The sequence below is a fragment of the Physcomitrium patens genome, chromosome 9, assembly GCF_059467195.1.
Source record: "Physcomitrium patens ecotype Gransden chromosome 9, ASM5946719v1, whole genome shotgun sequence".
Lineage (NCBI taxonomy): Eukaryota > Viridiplantae > Streptophyta > Bryopsida > Funariales > Funariaceae > Physcomitrium > Physcomitrium patens.
This window is the reverse complement of record NC_143418.1, coordinates 2,719,502-2,746,374: the sequence shown is the minus strand read 5'-3', so window position 1 is coordinate 2,746,374 and position 26,873 is coordinate 2,719,502. Positions and strand designations below refer to the sequence as shown.

The window sequence follows — 26,873 nt, the reverse complement described above, 5'->3', positions numbered from 1 at the left end:
ATGAAGTATCGATTGCCGCTAGCCCATAAGCTAGCAACCTTGTTAGAATTAGTAGATCCCATAATCCAAGCACTTTAGAATCTTTTTATTTATTTATTTATTTTTACTTTTTTTACTTTTTTATCTTTTTTATCTTTTTTTTTTTCGAAAAAAAAAGAACAAGCACCACAAAACAAGGGTACAAAATACAAAAATAAAAATAAACAAAAGGATAAAAATATAAATAAGTAAATAAATAAAAAGATTTTAAAGTGCTTGGATTAGAGGACCTAATATGCCACCTTAACAATGTTTTTGCTTAATCCAAGCGACATCACAATATAATCTAAAGTTAATCAATAAATCAAATTCAAATGCAAAAAATAAAAATAAAAATAAAAATAAAATAAATCTTTGGTGCCATAAGCTTCTTTAGTATCTTGCCATATTGCAACGAGCTTGCACACCTACTTTGCCAGAGGATAATGATCTAACATTGCAACCTGCGAAGTATGTAGCATATTTAAATCTATAATATTCCTATATCGATAATATTCATTACTTCAAGAGTACTCTAATGACATATCCAAACCACAAAACAACAAAACACAACAAGTATCCAAAATCAATAATCAAAAAATACAATATTATAAAAAATAGAAGAAATTTTTTTATTTTAATTTATTTTATTTCAATCTCTTATATCATAAGTTGAAAGAAAGAATATTCTTTTCAGATAAAAGATGATGAATCTATAAAAAAACTAAATCAAGCTATGTCTTACACCACAAAGAGAGAATCTAAGAATGCAAGTATGAATAATAAAAAAATAAAAAATAAAATAAAATCCTAGAATTCTATTAAAATTACTAAATCACCATAGCCAAGCAAATTCTTACAACATAAGTTTTTTTTCTCTAAAAATTAATCACAAGACTTGACTTGATAAGAATATCAAGTCAAAGAGGTTTTTCACCTAAATCTTTAAATTCTAATTGACACTAATAAAATGAACCAATGAAAAAAACTAAATAGATAGAATACCACTAAATCAAACCAAATTACATACATTTGACAGGAAATGGCAGATAATGCTATGTTATATGACATCCACATTTCTAAGCTAGAATTTATATAACATAATAGTGCAAAGAAAAGAAAATACCACAATTTGACAATTTACAATTTCTTGTGTGTTTCAAAACTACAATTTAGATGTAGCCAAAATTTAAAATCTTAATAAAAACATGTTATGACCAAATCTTACATTGATTTTGAATAAGAATCAAAAATCAAAAAAAAAAAAAAAAAAAAAAAAAACAACAACAACAACAACAACAACAACAACAACAACTATATCTCTTCATCAAAGTTAGTATTTAAAGCTTAGTAACATAAGTGAGAATTTTAATATAATAACTTTCAATCTATAAATTAAATATCTTGTAAATTTTGAAAAATCTATATATGATTTAAAAAGACATAGTTTTGAAAAAAATTAAGTTGTTTTAATATCCAATTAAAATTTGTATATGAATATGATTTATTGATTAGAATTTGTTTTTAAAATAGAATTATTATATAATTTTTAGAATTTGGGATTTAGATTTTGATAGGTTTTAGAAATCTAATTTTTTATAGAATATTAGATTCATGATTTAATAGAATTTATAATTTATAATTTAATAGAGATTTAAATTTATGATTTTATAAAGTTTAGAATTTAGAATATTAAAAGATCTAAGATTTTAGATTTAATAGGATCTAAAATTGCTATAATTTAGGATTTTTAAGAAGATTAAAATTATTAAAGAAAAGTGTTTTTAATTTTTTTTCTTAATTATAGAGTAATTAAAAACCATAGGAATTTTTCTTCTATAGCCAAAACTAAAATAAATAAGAAAAGATTTTATGTAGTAATATAATTTAATAGTAATTGGAAACTAAAAATGGTGGTAACCAATTAAGTCATATAAAAATAAATATATTTTTTAATTAATTATAACCATCTTTCTATCTTTTATCTATTTGTTATAGAAACAAAGCATTAAATTAAAAAATAACCGTCTCTTAAATTATTTAAACAAAAAAAGATGCATATATCAATTAATTTATATAATAGACAATTAAGTATACTTTATCACCAAGAAATAGAAAAAAATTATATACATATGATGCCGTTGTCTTAAATTTGCACAATAAAGGTATTATTGTTAATTAAGATGATTTTTCCACCAATAGTAAATTGGTGCAAGACTAAAAATAAATTAAGATTAAATATAAAGAAATGATGAAACAAGATAGTAAAAAATTAAGAGCACAACAAAAATGTTATTTAGAAAGCATATGTATTTAAGAGTCTCAAAAGAAGAGATCTTCTTAATGTATATAGCTCATAAATAAGAAAGATTAAGAATATAAGTTATAATAGAAACAACCTATCAACAAGATAATTATAAAAATAAAACTACTAATTTTAGTAGAATAAATATCTATATCAAACAATGTTTTAATTAAACAAACAAAGAAGTGTTTCAATGATTAATGATTAAAAAACATTAAATAAAAACACAACATCTATAAGTTTCATAGATTTTTTATTTTTTCTTAATAAATTTTACAAGAAATCATGCACTACATAGATATGACAAGCCTTCAAAATAATAAAGTTTGGACCATTATGTCACAATCAATATTGTAATAGAAGTTGGGTTGTGTTAAAAAATAAATCTTTACTTGTTTGATGTTTCATCAATCACTAATTCAGACATGAGCATGTCAATAGAAAGTGAGAAACCCTCATGACGGTGCTCAGTATTCAATCATAATTTACTCATGCAAAGATCTTTGCGAAGGGAGTCAAATCAGAGGATTACCATATCATGACACTCTAACAGTGTTTTGTTTTGATAAGAAAAACAATAATAATGCGTGGAGTCATTGTGATGGATTATTCACCTGCAGACCAGCCGACTGGCTGTGCAACGGAGAAATAGCCATACTTTCAGAGAAAGATGCAACCGACTATTGCTCCGCATCCGCTGAACCAGCAACAGCTTGGAGCTCTTCCATCTCTTATTACAAGTCCCCAGGTTTAGAAAAGCCATTATTTTAAGCTCATCAATGCCCTCACATCATCTTTTTTCTAAAATCAAACATTCGTGTGTAAACGTTGACTAGCTTCATTTTCTGCTAATTTTATTCATAATTTCAGAAACACGTGCGAAGCCACACACGTCACAGCATGCGCTCTTCCAATGGATGTGTTGTGGTGTACAAGACATCAACAAGGGGAACAGAAATATGGTAGTTAGTAGCACGGCGAAATAGTTACCTCGTTGATTTATATATTAGAACCGCTTCAGAAGACACTTGTAACACTTCAGGAGTTCCAGCCACTGTCAGCATCATCCCCCACCACATTCCCGTGCCTGGAACAAACGTGTTAGCCGTAAATTTTAGGATAGGGTAGAAATGAGCATTCTAGGATTCGACTGATAAGTCCCACAAAAGGTAATCGAATGCAAGTACTCGAATTTCTGCGAACAAGAGATGTGGCAATCAATTGTTGGTTCGGCAACTTAAAGAGGTTAATACCAGTGCCGTTGCCAGAGGTGGGGGTAGGGGGGAGTAGGGGGGGGAGGGGCTTCTGATGCAAACTCCAAATGATGATTTCACTGGGTGACAATTTAATCTCACACCTTTGCGGAAGATGGGGTCGATGACTGGACCTTCGCTGCTTTCCTTCACCTATGTGAGGGGACCTGCGTCGCTTTCATTTATTCTCACCTGCGAATTTAACAGAGTGATCAAGTTGCCAGTTCATTCCGGTGTCGAGTAGGAGCATCGCCAGCATGTGCTTGCCCTTTCGGTGGACTATGAATGAAGCCGGGGTCGAATTTGACCTCTAGGAATAGACTTCCCGTGGAATGGAAATTTGGAATAGGGACACAAGAGGAATCAGGAATTTGACAGGGAAATTAAGTACACAATGTTATTGCACGCGAAAGTGGAATCTGATTGTGAAAATCGTATGCAAAATCTGTATCAGTGAGTAAAGAAAACAAAAAAAAAAAAGTTTTTAGAAGGTTAACTCCACTTATTCCTTGCATGCATGAAAGTCAAGACTAAATACTTGAACATAAAACAAAACAACCACATTGGCAACACTTTTCCAGTGAAATATAAATCTATCCCAATGGATTCACTCACTGCACAAATTTTCGAGCACCCAGATCTCTGAGGGACATTTATTATATTTTCTCGTACGTGAGTTACAAAAGAGAGTTTGTAATAGTCGAACTGAGGATTCTTTGTTCAAGACAAACGGTTAGAGATGGCATGGCAATACAGGTTGTTCACTTCATCTTAACGGTGAATGAAATAGCGGCAAATTCCACCACAAATTGATTGTAGAGAGATTTCCGGAATCTCATTAACCGCTGATTCAACATGCACGATTAAACCGTGTCAACTCCCACATTGTTAAAATGTTCCGGAGAAGGATTACAGTGTACCCATCTGCCAACTCCACAATGTGTGTTCTAATGCCACAGGTGCGCAGAAGAAGATTCTTAGAACTGAACGTAGCTATTAACTTTTCTGATTAGATATCATGGTTCGGATGTCATGTCACAAACCCAAACTCCTAAAGAAACGGGGCGGTGGTTCTTTAAGTCTCAGCTTAACTATTGTTCTAACTGAATTGCACCTTACGGTAGTTGACCCACAGTTGTGGCAATGACCGCAGCAATTAATAAAGGTGGCGGTTAAATAAAGCTCAGAGGTTAAACCCACCTAACCAGATTTGAAAAGATTTCCCCGAAGTGTGAACCAGCACGGTAGTACATTAGTGCATCATGCAGAATGACAGATAGCTGAACTTTGCAGGAGGGGTCTGTCTACATGACGCAAGGCGGGGAACTGGGCAGAACTGGCCACCGCCAAGTGGAAGCCCTTACTACAGAAGTAACTTTAACATCAGAAGGACTTACACACCCACTTCCAGCAAAACATTTTTGCTATGATCCAACAGAGATGCTTCTCTATTCATAGCCATCTTGCGGTTGTCGTGTTTATGTTTCGACCAACAATATGATCATGAATAGTGCGATGTGAAGCTGGAAAGGTGCCAAATTGCAGGTGTCCCGCAACAGACGTTAGGACCCACGTGCACCCGACCGAAAGACATGCTTCGAAATGCTCCACATGAAGTTTCTAGATCACCGCTAGGCGTGATACCGAACCTTAGCACAAGTGAAACTACCGACGCAGATTCCGGGTTAAGGGTTTAGGGTTTTTGTCCTATATTTTTTCATAATTAAATTTTAAGTTTGTGGAAGTATTCCAATCCATTTTATAAATTTGTAATCATGTAGGAGGAATATAGCTTCTTAAAAAAAATTAACCGCATTTTGCATTGTATGCTCTTGAAGTGCACAATCTATTCCAAGTCAAGTCATTAGAATCAAATTCAATTTGTCAACTATTTCAAAGTATACTTATGGTTTAGGATTTGAAATAATGCATCTTACTAGACAATCATCTTACAGGGTATGGTAAAGAATCTACTATGGTATGGTCTAAAGTTCTTTGGAAGACATTAAATACATCGAGCTATTAATTTTTTTTTAATATAATTGTATCTTTGATAGTTGTATATATTGATTTTTTAATGTCACAATTAAAATTAAAAATATAAAAATCTATTCTACATGCTTTGTTTTTTGGTATTTGCAAATATATTAATCTACATTCTATTCTCAAAAAATTCCATTCTAGTCTTTATATGCAAAAGGTTTTGGACCTTGGATAATTCATTTTTTTTCAATGATATAATATTCGAGATAACATATAATTCTGCAAGTAATGATCAAAGGTATGCATGTGGTATTTATCTTGAATTTCATCCCATCATAATCATCTCTTATATTGCTTACACTATAGATCTTTGATTTCCTATAAGTCAACCATATACAATATAATTTCTTCTTCTTAAACAATATTAGTTCCTTCTAAATAAGGACTATCTCTATCCTATAGAAGATAGTTAAGTATAGAATATAAGTTGATTGGACATACATATTTAAGGTCTTTAGTCATTATTTATCATACTTTACATATGCTTTATAAATTCTTTGAATTGATACAAAATTTAGAAGATAGATGAAAGATCTAATGTAAATTAGAGTATCATATTGTCAAGGACTTAAATCTCAAAGAAAGAAAATCCTCAATATACTCTTATGTCATTGAAAGGAACTTGAAAGTCACTCAAAGTTGATATAATATTGAACTAAAATAACTATTGCCAAAAAACAAGAAGATTAGAAAGTCTTGAAACAAGACTAAGGACTAGAAAGGTTTTGATAAGAGTGAAGAAAGCTTCACTCTTGCCTCCATATATACTCTTAACTAAGAGCTATGTGGTGATGTCTTCTAGGACCTCCAAAACATGTTGACTTTGCAAGACACATATCTTAACTTACAAGGCAAGTTTTTTATATGTGCGCCACATAGTTAGCTTGTTTCACAAGCTATTTACATGTGGTTAATTTTTTGACCAAGTTTTTAATCTATTAATCAACTATAAACACATATAAAGTCAAAGCAGCGTCTATGAAGCTTCTACAAAGTTTTTTTTGAAAGGTATTATGAAATTAACTTAAATTATTTACTTCTATTTAATCATATAAGTATTATTAGTGTATCAATGTATATCTGTGACATATGATAATATGTCCTTTTTCAAATGTATTATACTTTATTTTGATTTTGTCATCTTAAAAGTTGTGACAATTATAACGTCTTATCTAATAAGTCCACAAATGAAAGCTCTTGAATTGAATCTACTGGTTGTTGATTCTTCATTTCCTTAGCATCACAAATACACAGTAGTTACAAAAAAAGATAGAAGGTAGAGTGTTATCTTCCTTTAATCTTATTTTTTTTATAGCAAAGATTTACTTTTCTTCATTTTGGTTTTGATGGATGTCCTCAATGAAAAGCTTCAACTCTCTTTACTGTATTTCCAAGATTCTTTGTTGACTCCCATGTGTGTTCACTAATATCATATTCATGCCAATGAATAAGATATTCTAACCTATTTTGGTGCCGCCTTGAATCTAAAACTTCTTCTTCTTCAAAGTCTTGATTATTATCTATTTCTATAAGAAGAGGTGGCATTTGTCTTCTTTCCAAGATATTCACTATCTTGTATGGCTCAAGAAGTGATACGTGAAATACAAGGTAGATTTTCATAGACTCCGGTAGATATAATTGATAAGCAACAAGATTGACTTGTTCACTAATAGGAAAAGGCATAAGCCTACGATAGTCTAACTTGTCATAAGAACAAGTAGTCTTGATATTACGATAAAGTAACCATACCTTATCACATATGTTGAATTATAGTTGTTCTTTACAATAGGCATCTATATTAAAAAAAATATATATATTCTTGAATTCCCTCTAAGTGTGCCTTCACTATTGCATGTAACTTTGGTAAATGATTTTCCAAATCTTTCATTGTAAGATTATTAACTTTTGAAAAATCAAAAGTATCCAGTTGTGGATAATAACCATAATTGGGAAAGAAAGGTATTTGTTGAGTGGAAAAATATACCGAATTATTATATGCAAACTTTGCCAATGGTAAAAGAATTGTTCAATCATTTTGATGATAGTTGATAGTATACTTCAAGTACTACTCTAACACTTGATTTAATTATTTTATTTTTTCATGAATTTAAGGATAAAATATCAAAGAAAGCTTTATATCCACCATTAAAATCTTAGAAAGGATTTTCCAAAATCTTAATATGAATTGAGTCCCCTTATCCAATATAATATCTTTAGGCAATCCGAGATAGTAATAGATGTTGTTAAAAAAAAATTTAGCCATTTCTTTATTTGTGATAGATTTTGTATATAGTACAAAATATACTATCTTAGTAAAACCATCTAATACCATTAATATAAAATCATACAAACTTGAGACTAAAAGATCTAAAATAAAATCCATAGAAACGAAAGATCATAGTTGTTTTGGAATAGGTAATGGCTGAAGTAGTCCATAAGGCCTACAATAAGGAGTTTTGGATCTTGAAAAAATATCATATGATTGTACAAAGTCTTTAACTGCCTTCTACATTTGAGGCCACTAAAAATCTCTTGATATTAGCTCTAAAATCTTATTGTATCCAAAATGTTCAATTGCTAGAAAGTCATGACTTGTTTGAAGAACATGTAATCATTTGTCATCTATTGGAATGTATATTTATTTCTTGAATATTTTTTCTTGAACTTGAACTTGGAAGTATCATGAGACTTAGAAGAATTATTTTTGATATCAAGGATAAAAGGATTAAAAGACATACTTGATTGAATTTGCTTCATAAACATTGAATCAATAGTCAATGTTGATTTTTTTACTCGAAGGTGAAAATATTTTGACTTTAAGAGAATTATTTTTTATTAATCAAAAGATATATCTCTTTCTTTTGATGGAAGATAAAAATATTTAGAAAGGGTGTCTGGCAAATCTTGTTGTTTTTTTGGATCGATAAGTGATCTTAATAAAGACAAGCTTCAATGAGCTTGGTAATGATTTAAAACACATGCCGACATGAAATACTCAAGATTCTTGTGATTTATATACATGGTGACTAGATTAGAGGCGCCTTCTACATAAAGACACTATTCTTGAAATAAATCCACAATTGCAAAGAGCTCTTCATTATAGATTTCATAATTAATCTCAATTGCTAAAAAAAATTCTAGAATAAAAAGCTACTAAATGGAGTTTATTATCTGCTCCCATTTGTGATAATATTACATTCAAGGCAAAGTCTAATGCATTTGTTTCTATGAACAATGCCTTGAAAAAGTCGACAAAATATAAAATTGGTGCATAAGTAATTTTTTTTTAAAACATCAAATAATGCTTCGACTTCTTTAATTCACTCAAGTTTTTCTTTACAAGTCAAATGTATAAGTGGAACTACAACTTGACAAAAAGATTTGATGAAGATCTAATAGTAATTGGCAAAGTCCAAAAAGTATTGCACATTTCTTATTGTTCTTGGAATCTTCCAATCTATGATAATCTGGACCTTCTTTGTATCTATTATTAGCCCTTCATTGGAAATGATGTATCTTAGAAAGTCAACTTGAATAATGAGGAATACACACTTTTTTAACTTTGCATATAATCTTACATCTTTAATTTTTTTTAACTCGTGATAAATATAAACTTTATGCTCATTTATATTCTTAGAATAGATTAAGATGTTGTTCAAATAACAAATGACAAAATCATCAAGAAACTCACAAAAGATATCATTCATTAGATGTTAAAAAGTAGCTGGTACATTTGTAAGTCTAAAAGGCATGACATTATACTCAAAATATCCATACTTGGTTCAAAATGTAGTTTTTTATTTATCTCTTTTTTTAATATGTACCAAATTATATCCTCCTTGTAGACCTATTTTTGTATAGATCTTTATTTGATTTAGTTGATCAAGAAGTCTTAAAATCAAAGGTAGAGGATACATGTTTTTGATGGTGATCTTGTTGAATCCTCGATAGTCCATATACATCTGTAGAGATCTGTCTTTTTTCTTCATAAATAAGATAGGAGCTCATATTGGAGATTTAGAATAACATATGAAATTTTTAGCCAAATTTTCATCAATGTACTCCTTAAGTGCATCAAATTGTTTTGTGATAGGCTATAGATTGGTCCAAATGGTAGTTGAGTTCCTTCCTGAAGATTAATAGAACAATCATAAGATCAATGCTTTGGAAGAATATACATGTTTTTTTCAAAAATGTCTTAGAAATCTTGATATTAGCTAGAAATACCACTTGATGTCTTCTCACTATCAAAAACGGGCATGGCATATAAAACAAAAGATCCTTCTTTTGCGACATGCATAAAAGCTCTCGTACCTTCCAATAAGGATTTGGATGTATTAGACTTATATATTTCTACTTGACTAACGAGATTTTGGATTAAACTATTAAAAAAAAATAAGATTATAAGCAATCCAATCTATCTGAGGATTATACTTTTCTAACCAAGATAATTCTAACATAACTAGATTAGACGGAGATCTTATTATATTAAATATTATTATGCTATTATGATCTTTAATTTGCTAAATCTAAAGGAATAGTTTTATCTGTAACATATCCAAAAGATAGCAAACAACCATCTATAATTTCTATATGTGTAGGTTTAGTTTCTTTTACTAACAATATTTCTTGGTTTTTGATAAAAAATTTATCTATAAAATAGGCTGAGACTCATGAATCTAACAAAGCTGACTTTGTGATTTTTTGGTCTTAAATAAACTTCTATTATAAAACAAGGTTAAGAATCTATTGAAAGAAAATAGAACCTTTACTAGGAGTTATACAAGATTCTAGCTACACTGTCCCTATTATAGTTGGAAAAACTTGTTTCTAGACACCTTATCTTCTTTGGCAACCATGCTTCTCTTTTTGTGATTGCATTGTTTCTTTGGACAATGTTGAGCAGTGTATTTAGCTATAACATAAGTATAAGCCTTCTTGACATTGTTAAGTCTATTTCTACTATGTGAGGGATTTAAAACAAATCGTATCAATTTGCATTGGTTTTGGCCTTAATGAATAAGTTTTTGAAAACTTAGGAGTTGCCATCATTATTTAAGTCGTTCCTCTTTAGTCAAATCTTTATTTTTGACGTCTTTCAAATAATCGATTGTCATATGCAATGGCTTGAGTAATAAAATATTCCAAATATTTTGCCTTAAACATTTTCAGTAACAAATCTTCAATATTATCCTTTAACTCATATTGAAATTAATTGATAAGGGCTTTGCCATTTTAGTCCATTTCACAAGCTAGATTTTAAAATTCAGCAACATATATGGTGGCTAACTATGATTCTTGCTATAAATTTAAGAACTTAGTCTTTGCTACTCTTTTTTGATCACTTTCTCCAAATGTGGTCATAAACACTTATAGGAATGAATTCAAATCATTAAGGAGTCACAAATCCTTTTCCATTAAGGGTTTAAACCAAAAGATGGCATTTCTTAATAAAAGTGCACCTATGAATCCAACTTGAGTAAATCCATCAGGATATTGGAAGAGATGCAACATTAGATAGAGCTTGACTTATTACAAAAATTCTCAAAATTTTGATCTTGTTCCATCAAACTTCTCAAGCATACTAATCCTTATCCCCATCATAGTTGTAGAAGCAAAACTCTTTGGATTTGGTTACAAGATCAATCTACTTGCTTCCTTCAACTACAAAACTTCTTTTTACAAATTCTGAACTTCTTCCATAACCGTAGGTATAGTATTTCTATGATTTACGTTGGAAATACGAGAGGTTTTTTTTTCTTAGAGTATTGACAAGCTCTTGAAGATTTGCAATAGTTACAAATCTATTCTCACTTCCACTGAGAGTAGCATCCATAATCTTTCCTTCCATAGCAACTCAAACCAATTCAAAAAGTCAAATTAAAGGAGGGTAATCTGCAACCTCTAATACTAAATGAAAATTTCCACAAAAAGAGGTAATCCACTCTCTTTAAGAAAAATATCAGTATTAAAAAATATAAAAATAAATATAAATATAACAACATATATTTTTCTTTTAAAGATGGATAGTCCACAATCTTCAAAATACAATAATAGAAGTAGAGTAATCCACTCACTTTTAAAACAAGAAAAAAACAGTAAGTTAGTACTCTTATCAAACTATCAAGAACTTGAATCTTGAAGAAAGAAAATCCTCAATATACTCTTATGTTATTGAAAGGAACTTGAAAATTACTCAAAGATGATACAATATTGAACTAAAATAGCTATTACCAAAAAACAAGAAGACTAGAAAGTCTTGAAACAAGACTAAGGACTAGAAAGGTTTTGACAAGAGTGAAGAAAGCTTCACTCTTGCCTCCATATATATTCTTAACTAGGAGCTACATGGTAATGTCTTTTAGGACCTCCATAACATGTTGACTTTGCAAGACACATATCTTAACTTACAAGGCAAGTTTTTTATATGTGCGCCACATAGTTAATTTGTTTCACAAGCTATTTACATGTGGTTAATTTTTTGACCAAGTTTCTAATCTATCAATCAACTATAAACACATATAAAGTCAAAGCAGCATCCATGAAGCTTCTATGAAGTTTTTTTGAAAGGTATTATGAAATTAACTTACTTTTATTTACTTCTATTTAATCATATAAGTATTTATTAATATATTTGTGTATATCTGTGACACATATGTTAATACCTTAGAAAAGATTAAGTATGCTTTAAATTATATTGTATACTATTTATTCTAATTAAAAATTCATATTCAATATATATAAGATGATGAAATCACAATAGATAATATATATATATATATATATATATATATATATATATGCATCTATATTTCATTCTTTATGCTTGTAAAAATACTCTTTATTTTAATTTTGAAGAAAAAATAAAGTCGGAATATAATATCAAATATATATATATATATATATATATATATATGTATATATATATATCTTATAATTTTAATAAATTATTATAATTTCATCAATCAAGTGTTAAAAATAATATCTATAATGTCCTAATGTGCTAGTTATGATTTTTATCTTTTATTATAGAACATTCACAATTAAAGTGTAATTATGTCAAAAATATTTTCTATTCATTTTTCATTTATTCTAAACTCTTTGAATACCAAGTCATTGGTATATTTTTATTTTTGTTTGTTTGTTATTATAAGAGCTTTAATAAATTAATTAAAAATCTAAAGTTAAATAAATTAAATAGTAATAAAAAAATATATTGGTTTTGTTGTCTTGTAATTTAGTATATAATTAGGAGAACATTATATCTAAAAGCCTACTTTAAAAGGCCATGGTTCAAAAGTCTTATTAAGGTCATGTGCTAGGTAAAGTGTATTCTACCTTATTTTTTTCTCTTAAGGTTTTTGGACATAATTTCTAAGTATAAAGTCAATTGAAGAAGATTTCTTGATTTCAACCAATCAAAAAAATTGAAAACCCAGGCCTATCACTTTATCCCTTTAATAATGGGCGCTTGTAAAGGGTATGATCAGAACTTTTTCCTTCATTGATTCACAGCAACATGCACTAAGTACACTTTCATTCATTTGATCAATTAAACCAAAAGAACTACGAGCATGTTCAATGGCAAACAAGTGACTGCTCCACAATACGCAGCACAAAACCAACAGATCAGCACCTCCCATTTCACGATGATCATGAGTTCAATTTACACGTATTTACATCACGTGAAGTACGCTGTTGACAGCATCAGCAATGAGGTGTCGTAAAGAGGGCTCATTTGCTTTGATGTGACTACTGTTTGGACCCAATTCTATCCAGGCTCTGGAAGGAGAACGGATTTCCACCATAAGTGGTTTATGCTCACCCACAGGCCCTTCTCTGCCAGTGAGAGATTCGTCAAGCTCATGGAAAGAAACTTCTGACATGCCTCTTTCCTGTAGAGCTCTCGAAAGTGCCCCAACGTTCACTTGTCCCCATCGGTAATGATACTCGTGCGAACTCATCACCAAATTACTAGATGAAGTAGGAATTTGAAGAGAATGTATTCCATCCCGAGAACAGAACCCTGCTTGAAAAGGAGCAGCAGCAACGTTCTTGGATTTCACTGGTTTCGGTTGCACCAGAAGAGCTAATTCAGCTGACATGTCCACTTCTAGTTCAATCTCAAAGTTCGGTACAGGAATTGATCGACCGTTCTTGTAGCCCAATATAACCTTTGTATTCGAGCTCCTTGCTCCTTCTAATGACTTTTGTATAAACTCAGGCACCTGTAGTCATAAAAGCATACTACTATAGATCATTTCCAGCTCCTGAAGAGAGGATTTTGCAAACTGTAGTAAATAAAACTTGTGATCTTCAAACCAACAGGGTAACACGATGATGTCAGGGTGTGGGGACAGGCGTAGGAGGGAAACTCAAGTATGTTAATAGAGATCGAAAGCACAACCAGCATTGACATTGCCAATCTTAAATCGCGACTCGTAAAAGAACTTATTTTGCTCCATCAATAGCAGACTGACTGTTGTTTAGAGGTAAAATAGCCACGATATGCATGTGAACTTTACAACTTACCAGAGCAACTTGTGGCTGAACGCTCTGCAGCACCGATGCAACCTCCTTGGATCTGAAATACATCGTAAATGCGGAAGACAAAAGTTAGCATTAACTCATACAGAAAACAAGGACTAAGGATAAGATTCCCGGCAGTACCTTAGTCGTGAAGAAGTAGGCAATTCCAGGACTTGCATTGCAAGGGGCATATATGGGGCCAATAAAAGGTCCATATCAGACTCCTTCTGCAATTCATAATACCTAATTCAGATGATTCACATTACAAAAGTATTGATCAAGCTATATAAGGAGTTCGACTTCGCATATAACAGGAGAGGAAGGTAAAGCAATAAGGATTATCAAATAAAAGAACCACAAAGAAAATGGGAGAAGTAAATATTGGAGAAATAAAGACAAAGGACCACAGTAAGGCCTCATGAGAAGGCGTGATTCCGCAAATTACAGCGTCACTGAAATAATAAAATCACGAGTTCAAAGGCGTTGCCAGCTGACGTTGGTATTTCTGTTCTCACCGGACAGAGATCGTGACAATACATAATTCGATAAATTTCAATATGACTGGAAAAACAGATGGCAACCTTAGTCAAAATCAGAAGGCAGAGAGGATTCTGACGCCAACGATGGAGGAGATGCGCAGCGGGACCCATTCGCAAACTAAAGTGGGTGGCAAACACGACACAGGGCTCCTGCCATACTCTTCTGCCGGTGAAAAAGCAAGTCAAAAAATTACATAAGAAAAACATAATCCATGCTGATGAAACGGCCGAGACAGATATACGCAACATACATAAATCAGCATCACTATTGCTCAAGCTTTATCATCCTTGATTGATTTCTACGTTTAGAGAAGAAGGGGAAAAAAATAAAATAAAATAAAATAAAAACTACTTTTTTAAAAAAATTGCTGATGATTGGACAAACTCACTGCAATTCTGGAGAAGGGAATGCTTTCGAATGACGCAAGCGTTCCTCCTGCACGAGTTCTACGTAACCAAACAAGGACTCCCCTGCATACAACTGTGCTGCAGGATCAATATCATATGGAAAAGAGTTCAGTCCAATGAATAAATTGCATTTTAAGAGCTAATGATAGAACACAGATAATGCCTAGAATATCAGAAACGAAAGACGTCATTTGAACAAATTATTGAGACTATCAATAAAGCAAGCACAGAATAAAAGTGGATATCCTACATTTATAACATTGACTAAACTTATACGTGTTCATAGAAAAATTTGACTGGAATTCCATTTTGAGAAACCCAGTTCTAGACCACACCTTTTCTTGTCGGGCACTGCACAGCCACTCAGGAACAGTATTACAGTAGGCCAGCATTTCCTCGGCTGCTGGAGAAATGTAGTGAATGGGGATATGCCTGCAACAGAACACCACCGTTCAATAAAGGTTTGCAAAAGTATTTACTTTGTGCGGCTAAAATATATACGAGTAAAAACATTGCTTGAGAACATTATCCAGTCTGAAAATTTAACAGTGGCACTCACTTCAAATTAGCAGCTCCCAGCTGAGTTCCCAGCTCCTCAAGTAGCTCCAGAAACAACCCACTTGGGCCTATAGGGAAAAGCACAGAACCTCCTCTTTTTATGGCCTCAATTGTCCATTTGCATGCCGCAGCTACATCTGGTCTCAAATCTAAAACTACCACATCGTTGTGCAAAGAGCCAAATCCATCTCCATTCACTCCCTTTCCCGCTTTCTCGGAACCACCTCCAGGAAGCAGTCCAACGGCACCTGATTTCACAATTCCTGAGCCACCACTTGGCAGGCCACCCCGGGATGCAACCGATGAGAAACTCCCAGAAGCCCTTGGAGTTGGTCTCTGTGAGCTTCCCGAACCAGTAGATGACTGTCTCACTGGCCTTAAGTGTTCATTTCCTGAAACTCCACAATCTTGAGTTTCTTGGGCCTTGACATCAAGGTCGTCTTCACTTGAAATGACTTTCTCGACCACGACAGCATCCGACGGACACTCAACATCAGAAATAATGAGAGCATGGCATCCTTCCAGTGGAGCAATATCCAATGGCATCGCGTGGTTCTTCATTGCCAGTGACGCAGCAACGTAGCCCACTCTATGTATGGCTCCTGAAATGATCCAGTTAGACGCCCCGATTCCCATCCCAGAGCTCGAGGGCGATATTTTAAAAACGCCATTAAAATTGATTTCTTCGCCGAAACTCATTTTTTGAACATGATCAAAGCAGTTTTTGATGTCATCTTTACTGCGCACAGGTAACAGAGACACAAGTGTACGAGGGATCAAGATCAAAGATCAGTAAGCCGATTATAAGACTGAAACCTGATGCTAACGTGAAAGCTAAAAAAAAAAAACAATGTGGCAACATGGAAGTGCAATTTTCAAGCTACAAAAGGAAAGAGCGTAAAAATACAGTCAAACCTGTACAGCGGCTGCCAATTTGCCCTATTCGAGAAACATCTGTCGAGTGAAGTACCCCTCATATTCTCCGGCAATGAGCTAAGGACGGAGGGGTGCAACCAAGGCGGTTTCTGCCCATTTTTCACGGTTCCATGCCCTTGAATAAAATCGGCGTGCATACTTACCAACTCCTCCATCATCATTCTACCAATTTCAGCGGTTGCTTTAGTGGCGAACACCTGTACAAATGATTGCATTTAGACACAAAGAAAAATAATACAGAGAAATTTCTACAGATCGTCCCACAAAATCCTCCACATTAAGACAGAATCTTCAGCACGTGTAGAATTCTTACTAAGCTCCAATAAAGACATATAATTAAGCACAAATGGATAATTGATTCTTGCCTTCCCACAGAAATCAGGGTGCTTCGTTAGGAAGGGGAGACCAAGCATACTAGAAGGGTTTGAAATGATGACTGCATCCAGGAGTCCCACATCCACAAGTTCCAGTCCTGCAGCTTTGTACCATGGCTCTCCGTCCGCTAAAACATGTCCATTTAATTTTTTGAATAGCGAACTCAAGTCTTTGTATACTCTACCCCTTTCTTGAACATTTTCATCATCATCAGCTTCATTATCCTCATAATTGAGATGAACCTTTTTTGTTGATGTAGATGGTCTCAACAACACCTCCTGGTGTACGTCAACATGCTTCACTCTCTTGCGTCCAGCTAAATTTGCAGCGATTTCAACGTTGCATCGCTCGAGCGCATTTGAATCATACCTTGATAACTTCGAGCACCGCTTTTTATTCACTGCTACCTGGGGAACAGCATGTGAGGACAAGAAAGTGGGCAGGAACAGAGCTAACGCTGAAAGGTCCAAGGGGCACTCCAGTAGAATACAGGATTGATTAACATTCAAAAGATGGCACGCAAGTTCCGATTCCTTGCTGGGGTCCTTCCCACATCCCAAGGACGTCTGCATTCACAATACAATGCAAGAGCTTGTCAAATTCCCTGGCGACAATATCTAGTTTATATAACAGTTATGATCTTCCTTATCCATCAAAAACTGGCAAATATTCATGCAGGGGTAAATCTTCCCTCCGGTGCAACGGTGATCACAAAACAACTAAGCAAGTCTTAATTCAAGCGCTAACAAAATGCAACAACACAAATCTAAAACCGTATTGCCTTCCTCCCTGGTACAATATACATTGCCAAATACTTCTGTAACAAAAATACAATTCCCCGAAAAAAAGGTTTGTGAAGGAAAAATAAAAATTTAAGTAAATTCATGACAAGCTGATATGCTCCGTGTGTAGCTGCTCAATCAAATATCAACTGATTCGGATATCTACTTCAAGCACGGTTCCAAAACCCTAAACAGTACAAGGCCGGAGGAAGATGTTTACCAGCTTCATTGCTGGAACTTGCAGCAGTAAGAGCTTAATCCTTTGAAATCGTCACCAATATTTCCAGTCCCAACATGCTGCGTCCAGAAAGGCAATGCCATTCAGCAATTTCAAAACCCTAAAGCGGAAATAACACACCTAAAGCGAATGAGAGTGATGAGCGTCGATAAACTGTATGACCATATTTCCAAAGAGCTCATCAGAACCCATGCCATCCGTAATTACAAAGAGCCACATTGTCTCAGGCCGTGGAGAGTACTGAAACATCTACCCCAACTGATCCAGCCTAATCATGAGAAGAGGAAATCATTAAGACCTAATCCATTGCCGACAGGATGAATTCACAAGCATGAATAACCCTACACAGGATTATTCACGTGAAAGTGCATACATACATTCTGACAAAGTTCGGTTGTGAACTCATTGAACACGTCTCCTCAGTTAACACAGAGCATTAATCTCCAAATTGTACATGATTTCAATCGTTCAAATATGTCACAATCTTGGGTAAACCTAGCCGCATATAGCCTGGGAATTCCATCACGCGAATGCATGAGCGAGCCTCATCTACTTCACCAACTCTAGGGCAACCAAGAATACTCGCGGAGCACATGTCGCACCCAGCATGTAGCAGCAAACACCTAATTCACTTTGTCTATCACGACCTAATTCGTGTTATCAGTCACAACCTAATTCGCGTCATCCCAAGATAACCCAAGCAATCCCAATTGGGCAAATAAACAGACAAAACAGTTTACCAGACCTAATCGGATATAAAACATTCACAAATCATCACCCAATAAAAATCGTGACAAATTGGGAGAGAATAACGCTTAGAAACTACCTCAACAACAACTGTGGAAACATACTAAATGCATGGGAATCGGAAGAATTAAACCCAGAACTCCAGGAAACCCTACCATCAACTCCCACACTAAACTCAATTTGCGAGGATGAATCGCGATGTCTAGCCACAAATAGGTCAACTTAATGAGCGGACATCGGAAGCACACTCAGCTACTGTGCCCTCATCCAGCCGCGCGCCTGTCAAACAACGTGCTTCGATGCATTCCATCGACAAAAAGCCGCAAAACATGAACCACGATACCGACGGTGAAATTTTGAAACAGCATCCACAAAAGCACGAAGGTCTCACCATTATTCTAAAGTTATCCAACGCACCAAGTCAGTTGAAGACGATAGAACACATCACCTGTCACAATCTATAATTAGGTCCTACCGAAAAAAATTTGTCTGTTAGTATAAATAGAAGCCCAACAAACCAACAGTCGCATGCAGAATTGATACACGGAATCTTTGCCTTGCTTTCTAATCACCGGAATATCTGACGAGCGCCGGAGAGTCTACTGTTACAGATCATCAATATATAAATAGATATACTAAAAAACTGTTAACTTAGAATCGAATCTTTTTACCCTGCGGCTAGTGCTAAAATTTTGTGGACGTTCTTGTCCTCGGATTAGACAGCAGCAAATTTCTGCGCGCCTTCAGCCTATAGGCTTGGAGATTCAAAAAACTGGTGGTAGAAGCATCACCCCCATGCAAGAAATCGGTAAAATTCATCCAGCGAGTATTACAAAGATATATATATCGAAAGCATCCAAGGAACTGCCTCAGAAAATCCACGGCTAGACTTATGGGTAGAACCTGGAAACACTGTGGCCATGTTCACTGTCTGTAAGGCATGACTCCGTTGCAATGTCCGCGGGCAACTTCACTGTTGGTGCCACGACCTTAAAGTCGGCGTTCGATACGCAGACAGCACATTGCTTGTTATTCTACAGCTCTGTTATCGTATGAAATTATGACATACACGTTGATCACTGCATCCTGAGATCATTCTGTCGCCATCACTGACACACACCATGCATCGGTGCCGGTGAAAAATCTAGCTCTTTTTGATGGCAGCGATTCTCAATTCTGCATACTTCTGCCTTTGGTCCCCATCATGTGGCTCTGGGTTTCCATAATCTCTACGCTTGGTTTGCGATTTCGTCTTGCTAATGCCAAAAACTGCGAAACTTCCATCCAACTCGGTGTTCGTTGGTCACACCATCAGGAATTATGGAAGTCCCACGGGGAATTTGCTGGATGCATTGGAATTGCACACTGCACAAGACTCTGGATTCGTCACGTTTCCTGGGCGCCAAGTCACGGACCTTTCAGAGGACATCGATTGCGCAGAAAACACACCGCTTGCTTTGGCAGATTCCGAATTATCTCACGCGCTCTCGAACGATGCCCTGGAGGTAAAAAAATTAGTTATAAGAAATACCGAGGGGAGCAAAATATATATATATATATATATATGTTTTATTTTAACGGGACCCCCACACCCGCCCAATGGGGTGACACCGGTTGCTGATTTCGATGAAGATGGATCAAAGTCCCAAGCGGTGCCGATCAAGTTGAATCACTTTTACCAAGTCATTAATTAAATAAATAAAACGAATCCCATTCAATCTTTCCTTTTTGTTTCTGTTTAGATTTGTGTGGGTGCGGTAAGATTATCCGACAGCGGTGGACCCTTCGAGCAATGAATCGAATTCTTTAATGGGTGCAAAGCATACCGACAGCTTTGAAGTCCACGCCCTAACAGAACTTGCTTGCCTCGGCAATTCATACATTATTCACTTCTGTCCGGAGTATAATATCCTTTTGTATTTCACATTCTGCATTTCATAGAACCAACATCACCACCAAATTTTCTGTACTAAAGAGAGTGGTGTGTTTTTGTGCACATGACACTCATGTCACACAAACATATTCAGATAGCTTAACAACAATCCAGTTACAGTTGCAGGATTAAATTATTTTGTAGGACCCCAGGGTCTTGTGGATCTCAAGTTCAAGTGTACAAGAAGGTGATCACATTACTCTATCTTATATGCAATTTCAAAAGTTGAGCAATGTCAGTTTAGCAGATGCTGCTTGTATAATATGACCTTTTAGGGACAAGTATGGCTTCACTCTCATGTATTGTCTTGTCAAAGCTTGGCTACACTTGGCACCTACATCAATTTAACACCAAGCTCATATTCTTATGGATGTTGCAATAATAATATAGCAAGTTGAAATGTTAATTGTGACATAAAAATCTCTTTGAAGGGAAATGGGTTTTGATACTTATTACAGGTTAAAGCAGTGTGGTGTGTGACAAATAATGAATAACTATAAAAGTTGTGGATAAATATGTGTCAAGGAAGATGAATAGAAGAGCAATTGCAAAACCTCCAATTTATTTTTTTATGAAACAACTTCAACTTAAGAATTTTGTAAGTGGTATGTTGCAATAATATTGATGTGCCTGAAGAAAAAAAAAAAAAAAAAAAAAAAAAAAAACTATCAAAATAGCTAACATGCTTTATTGCAATGGTATTATTCAATCAAATGAACTTGTAAATTTGTAAATCTCCAAAACCTCTGAAGTTACAACAATTAACTTGCTTCATTGTGATAGTATGAAAAACACCAATGATCTTGTATACTAGCTCAGCTCAGGATTGAAATAAATATATATTGTCAAGAAAATTCCAATAAATAATAAAAATGAAAAAAATCCAGAAAAAAATGCATGCAACTTGCATAAGCATTGACTTATTAATTGAATGATTGATTTTGAAGAAGATACCTAACCACTTGTTGGACCAGGTCAACAAGTATATGTATTCTCAAACATATGGATGTATTTTTTATTTTTTTTTTAATTTTCTTTTGCAAAAATCACTTCGTGTAACATTCAACCCCCCCCCCCTATAAAGCCATTGTAAAGCCATAGCACATCTCCTATTGAAAGAAGGGGAAGCTAGGGAGGGGGTGGCAAGATTTAAGCATGGGCACACAACACAAGTCAGGGTCCATTCTACATGTCCCAGGGATAGATGGATGGATGGATAGATAGATAGACTTATAAGCTGTAAGATGGATGATAAAAAGTGTGTCAGTGTGTCTGGCTGTGGGAGGACCACACATCTTGTACTGTGGAGTAGGCATTAAGAATAAACAAGTGATGCATGCTTAAGTTGCTCACTAGCTCTCTGTGTGGCAGGGGTCACATGGTAGGTGGGTTGGTGAGTAGTGGGTTCATGGAAGAATGCAAAAAGATGGGTACAAGCCTTGACTAGGTCAGAGGAGGCCTCTTTTTCTTTGCAGTGAGGCTAATCTACTCCAGTTTCTGTTTTCTTTTGAATTTTTTTTTGTGCTTGGAAGCAATAAGCTTGGCCTCTTTTTCTTTTTCTCTTTCTTTTCTCTTTTTACTTTCAGGTGAGCAAGGTGTTACTTGTGAATGCAGTCTCACTCTCTCTCACTCTCTCTCACTCTCTGCATGCCTCTGCAGCATGGACAGTTGGTGAATTTGGTTGCCCTCCACCGCACCATCCAGCACCCACCTGTCTGTGTTTGTACACTAGTCTGAGATGATATGAGGGAATGACACACGAAAGGAGTCCAGGCGTTTGTGATTTTTTCATGTTATTGTCATTTAGTTGGTTGGTGCAGTTGCAACAAGATAAACAAGAACCAATTCCCTGAAAGTTAGTCTTCCATCACTGATCATCACAGTTGGACAAGCCAATAACTGTCACTTGCCAATCTGCCATCCATACACGATTCAAGTTTGATTACCTCACCAAACATTCATAGATTTGAGGGAATTGCAAAACCCACACCTCTGTATTGTTAAACCCTCACCCCACCCAAAGATGTTGTGGTTGCACAAGTGGAAAGCGATATGAGAGAGCAGGACTAGACATAAGTAAAGAGTCGAAGGGTAGCGCTGGAGTAGACACAAGTGGAGAGCAACAAGAGAGAGCACTATGAGAGTGGGAGTGTATCCATGTGGGATGTGGCTTTAGTAATATGGGGGTGTAGCATTAGCAATTTTCTATATTTTATTCTCTTTTGATTCACTTACAATTTAGCTTATGAGATACTAGCAAGTTCTGCTTGTTGTGAAAAATTATATCTAAATAATTAAGTGATTAATGATAATAATTTGAACATAACCAAGAATTTTGATTTTGCTCCAGATTTATTTTTACTTTTACTCTTTTACTTATTGACACTATGATGACAATTGTCACCCTTTGAATTCTTTATCGAAGGTAAGTTTGTTATTATGCAGTTGCACATGATGGTACAAAGAAGCAAACTTTCTCCTTTGTACAATGCAAACAATGAAAGGATTAATCACTTCTGTTGTTATTCAAATTCTCATTTGTAAATTTCTTCATTCATTTTTTTCCTTTTTTTTGGTTTGGAACCTATAAACACAGTTGCACATAAAATGAAAACTTATCTTCTTTAACCATACGTAAGAAGAGTTTCATAAGAATATATATATATTTTCATGCTCACCCGAAGAGAACACATATTATACCCAAAATTCTACTCTACATGACGATGGCATTTCAAGTGGGTTCATGGAGCAACTTGTTTCATTAGGATAAGTTGCTTCCTTAGAAAATTTGGTATTTGGAGATTGCATATAGTGAGAAGAGGCGATAAAATACACTAATTAATTTAGTATTCTACTTCTAAATAAGGAGGATATAATATTGCCGGATATATACAATTTTTACAGCAAATTATGGGTATTTTTAGCAATTTCAACATAATCTTTGCTTTTAAAACCCTACTAAGAGGAAAAAAAAAAAAAAAAAAACCAACAATTTTTGAAATACTGAATGATGTTTTTGAAAATATATATTCTACCATATGTTTTTTGCTCTTAACACACAGCCAATTGGGAAAGACTTCATCGTCTCAACCAATCACAAGCTCTGAAAGTTATAGCCTCCCGCTTTTGCTTTTAATCATAAAGACACCACAAATCATGGAAATGGAAATCTACAACTCGTGAAATGTTGGGGATTCTGTACCAAAGACCACTCTATTATATATATATATATATATATATGTTCACACGAATAAACTTATATTGCCTATTTATTCAAGCGTGTAGGAGAGAACCAGTTGAGGGAAACTACTTTTGGTATGAGCGTAATTTGTGGTTGTGGAGGAGATGACGGGTTTGGGGGGGGGGGATCTGTCTGTAACCACCACCCGGCCCGTCATTCCCTAAGGAACGGGTGAAGAGGCGGAAATATTGCAACGGGTCCCCCCCCCACGGGACTTCAACCGGATTCCCGTGGTGGTAGGGACGACGTGGTGGTAGGGGAGCCGTGTTGGTGGTCTCCCCTCATTCCCGCGCTCTCTTACCGACTCCGTGACTCAGTGATTATCTTCCATGGCGCATCATAAATGCCATTTTTGGCACATGCTTCGAAATAATTTTGTGAGTGAACTCGTAAATGAGCACGCGCATTGATAATGTGGTTTTGTGGGGAAGTGCAGAGCTCACAAGTCTATGGAACAATAAATTTGACTGTTGGCTAGAAATGACGTGGATAATGGTAAATGGGTACAATATACTCTGAATATTATTTTACTTTTGATTTGCTTTACTTTTATAAACTGTTTGGAACTGCGCTTGCTTGATGTGGGAATTCTAGAAATTGCCTTCCTGGGTCATCTATGTATTTATTTTTGTGTTTTGATTCAATCATTTTAGAAATCTCAACTCATCATATATGTGGTTGATATAAATGCTTCAGATTGACATTTACCTGTAATGGTATTGGATATGCTTTCTTGAACTTTTTTTTTTTTTTTTTTTTTTTTCATTTTATTAAAAAAATCTTAATATTTCAATTGTAAGTTATCATTGAAAATGTGTTTCTATGAAATGAAATCCAACCCTTTGAATTTCTCCAAATTTTAGTGAGATACATAAACTTATATAGATAGAAGATATTAAGAATGGCATGTCCAATTGTATGCACATGATTGTTTAATCTACCAATTTACAACTTTTATTTGCAAATCAATTTCATATTGATCTTCCATATTATAATTTTATATTGATACATCCTTTGGTGTTAATTACAATTGTTTTTGAATAGAAATAACTTATCTAAACAAGAAAAATGTTACAATTCCAAAATAATAGTTCAAAATTACAATGAATATTCAATCAGCCTAATTTTATTCATTAGTTGTCACATGAATATAATATGTCTGCAGCTTAAGCTACAAGCACATCCTAAATTACTATCCATACATCCAAGGCCTCTAATTGGTTAATCCAAATCCCTTCTTCTTTGTCCCAATATATGTTCCAATCTCATCTTCCTCTTCTACTTTGTCTTGATGCAAGTCTCAGATCTCCCTCTACTCTTCCTTATCTCAATTGCATCTTTTCTTTGTTTTTGTTTGGGCATGATTTTCAGTCTTTTTAAGTCCCAAGCCATGTACCATTGTTGGAACTTGCAACAAGACATAGAAGAAGGGGATGCAAGGACTATGACCCTTGAAGGAACAACAAAGATAAGAAAGAAGAAATTAGAACTCATAATAAGACAATAAAGAAGGAGAAGACAAAAGAAGGATCCACACCACATAAATGAAGAAATAAAAGAAAGAAAATGGGATTTGAACCAAAAGAAGAAAGATAAAAAAGATAAAATTGGAACCTATATGTAGATAAAAAAGGAGAAGATGAAATTGAGACTTTGTAAGGACAAAGAAGAAGGAAATGAAGGCATTAGGACCTCTTTCCGAACAAAGAAGAAGGTGAGGAGGAAATTAAGACCTGCATCAAGATAAAGAAGAATGTGAGGAGGGTATCAAGACCCCTACCAAGACAAAGAAGAGAGAATTGGGACCCATATCAAGATAAAGAAGAATAGAAAGATGATACTAGGACTTATTATGAGACAAAGAAGAAAGATATGTGGAAATTGGAAGATGTGCCAAATCAAAGAAGAAATGAAAGAGGGAAAATGGATTTGTATTAAAACAAGAGAGAAGAAGAAATTGAAAGCCACACCATAACAATAAAGATGGAGAGGAAGAGATTAGGACCTTTACTAAGAAAATGAAGAAGAGAAAGAGACAAGAACTTGCATTGGGACAATGAAGAAGGAAAGGAAGATGAAGAAGAAGGGATAAAAGAGCCACATTGAAATAAAGAAGAAGGAAAAAATGATATTGAAACTTGTACCAAAATGAAGAAGAAAGTGAAGATGAAACTAGGATCTGGATTAGGATTAGGAAAAGAAGAAGGAAGAAATTGGAATCTACATTAAGACAATAAAGAATATAGAAAGAAAATTGGAACCTACACCGTGACAAAGAAGAGAGAAAAGACAAGAGTGGGATTCATGTTATGACAAAGAAGAGAGAGAGTAAGAAACAAAAACATGTGCTTGATAAAAGAAGAAGGAAAACTTAGCATCATGTAGCACTTCAAAAGTCTTGGAATGCAAAAAGAATGAGAATTATTATAACAGCACAAAACATATTCTAAAGACAACTGCAAAACTATAACCAATCAAAGGATTTCATCGTGTTCTTTGTTTTTTCTTTTACATTATTGTTATTATTATTTTTTTTTTCTTACTACTATTTTTTATTTATTTATTTGTTTTGTTTTTGTTTTGTGTGTTGATGTATATATACACATGCTTATACCTTTGTTTACACAAAATATAATATAATAATAGTAATCATATACTACCATAAAATATTCATACTTAGAAATATTCATTTCTACTTCCCCTAAGTATATCAAATTATAGATTAAGAAGACATGTGATCAAGTTGCTTAAAAGATGCTAAAAGCTTATCAGTTTTAAATGTTTGAAAATATCATTATTTTTTGTCTTTACTTTATGATTGATTTGCAGCGAGAAAGAGGGAGAAAGCAAAAAATGTGTGGTAGGGGTGGAAACATTTAAAAAATCCAAAATGAATCAATGTCTGTAAGGCAATGAATATGTAGAGACGATTTTTCAATATGTTTATTTATTGAAGAAAATAATTTCC

The 26,873-nt window shown here is 34.1% G+C and overlaps 1 protein-coding gene and 2 long non-coding RNA genes across 16 annotated transcripts; 1 reads left to right on the top strand and 2 right to left on the bottom strand.

Annotated features, from left to right (window-relative positions):
- Positions 1–215: 215 nt before the first annotated feature.
- LOC149988333 (uncharacterized) lies at positions 216–5,588 on the bottom strand. Of its 2 annotated transcripts, XR_016504674.1 has the most exons (4): positions 3,769–5,588; positions 3,314–3,410; positions 2,938–3,051; positions 216–482 (listed from the first exon to the last, which is right to left on the bottom strand). It is a non-coding gene; the product is annotated as an uncharacterized LOC149988333 (long non-coding RNA). The 2 variants fall into 2 exon arrangements; XR_016504675.1 differs by having other exon boundaries at positions 216–3,124; positions 3,681–5,113.
- Positions 5,589–13,237: 7,649 nt separating this feature from the next.
- LOC112286745 (uncharacterized) lies at positions 13,238–20,240 on the bottom strand. Of its 13 annotated transcripts, none has more exons than XM_024528956.2 (13): positions 19,635–19,776; positions 19,403–19,503; positions 19,123–19,179; positions 17,967–18,043; positions 16,955–17,530; positions 16,569–16,786; positions 15,655–16,392; positions 15,431–15,527; positions 15,077–15,168; positions 14,730–14,850; positions 14,290–14,375; positions 14,152–14,203; positions 13,238–13,847 (listed from the first exon to the last, which is right to left on the bottom strand). In XM_024528956.2, exons 4-13 carry the CDS (start codon positions 17,973–17,975, stop codon positions 13,296–13,298), a joined length of 2,541 nt encoding a protein of 846 aa, XP_024384724.1. In that variant the 5' UTR covers positions 17,976–18,043; positions 19,123–19,179; positions 19,403–19,503; positions 19,635–19,776; the 3' UTR covers positions 13,238–13,295. The 13 variants fall into 13 exon arrangements, with proteins under 13 accessions (XP_024384724.1, XP_073392344.1, XP_024384725.1 ...); XM_073536243.1 differs by having other exon boundaries at positions 14,730–14,847; XM_024528957.3 differs by having other exon boundaries at positions 19,403–19,479; positions 19,635–19,762.
- A 470-nt stretch (positions 20,241–20,710) lies between these two features.
- Positions 20,711–21,338, top strand: LOC141045769 (uncharacterized). The gene is made up of 2 exons (XR_012218189.2): positions 20,711–20,851; positions 21,123–21,338. It is a non-coding gene; the product is annotated as an uncharacterized LOC141045769 (long non-coding RNA).
- Positions 21,339–26,873: the final 5,535 nt, after the last annotated feature.

Coding starts and splice junctions, on each gene's coding strand:
- LOC112286745 (XM_024528966.3), bottom strand. Junction 15,169..15,430: donor GCAGTGCCCGACAAGAAAAG/GTGTGGTCTAGA, acceptor CCTGCAGCACAG/TTGTATGCAGGGGAGTCCTT. Junction 13,848..14,151: donor TTCAGCCACAAGTTGCTCTG/GTAAGTTGTAAA, acceptor TTATGACTACAG/GTGCCTGAGTTTATACAAAA.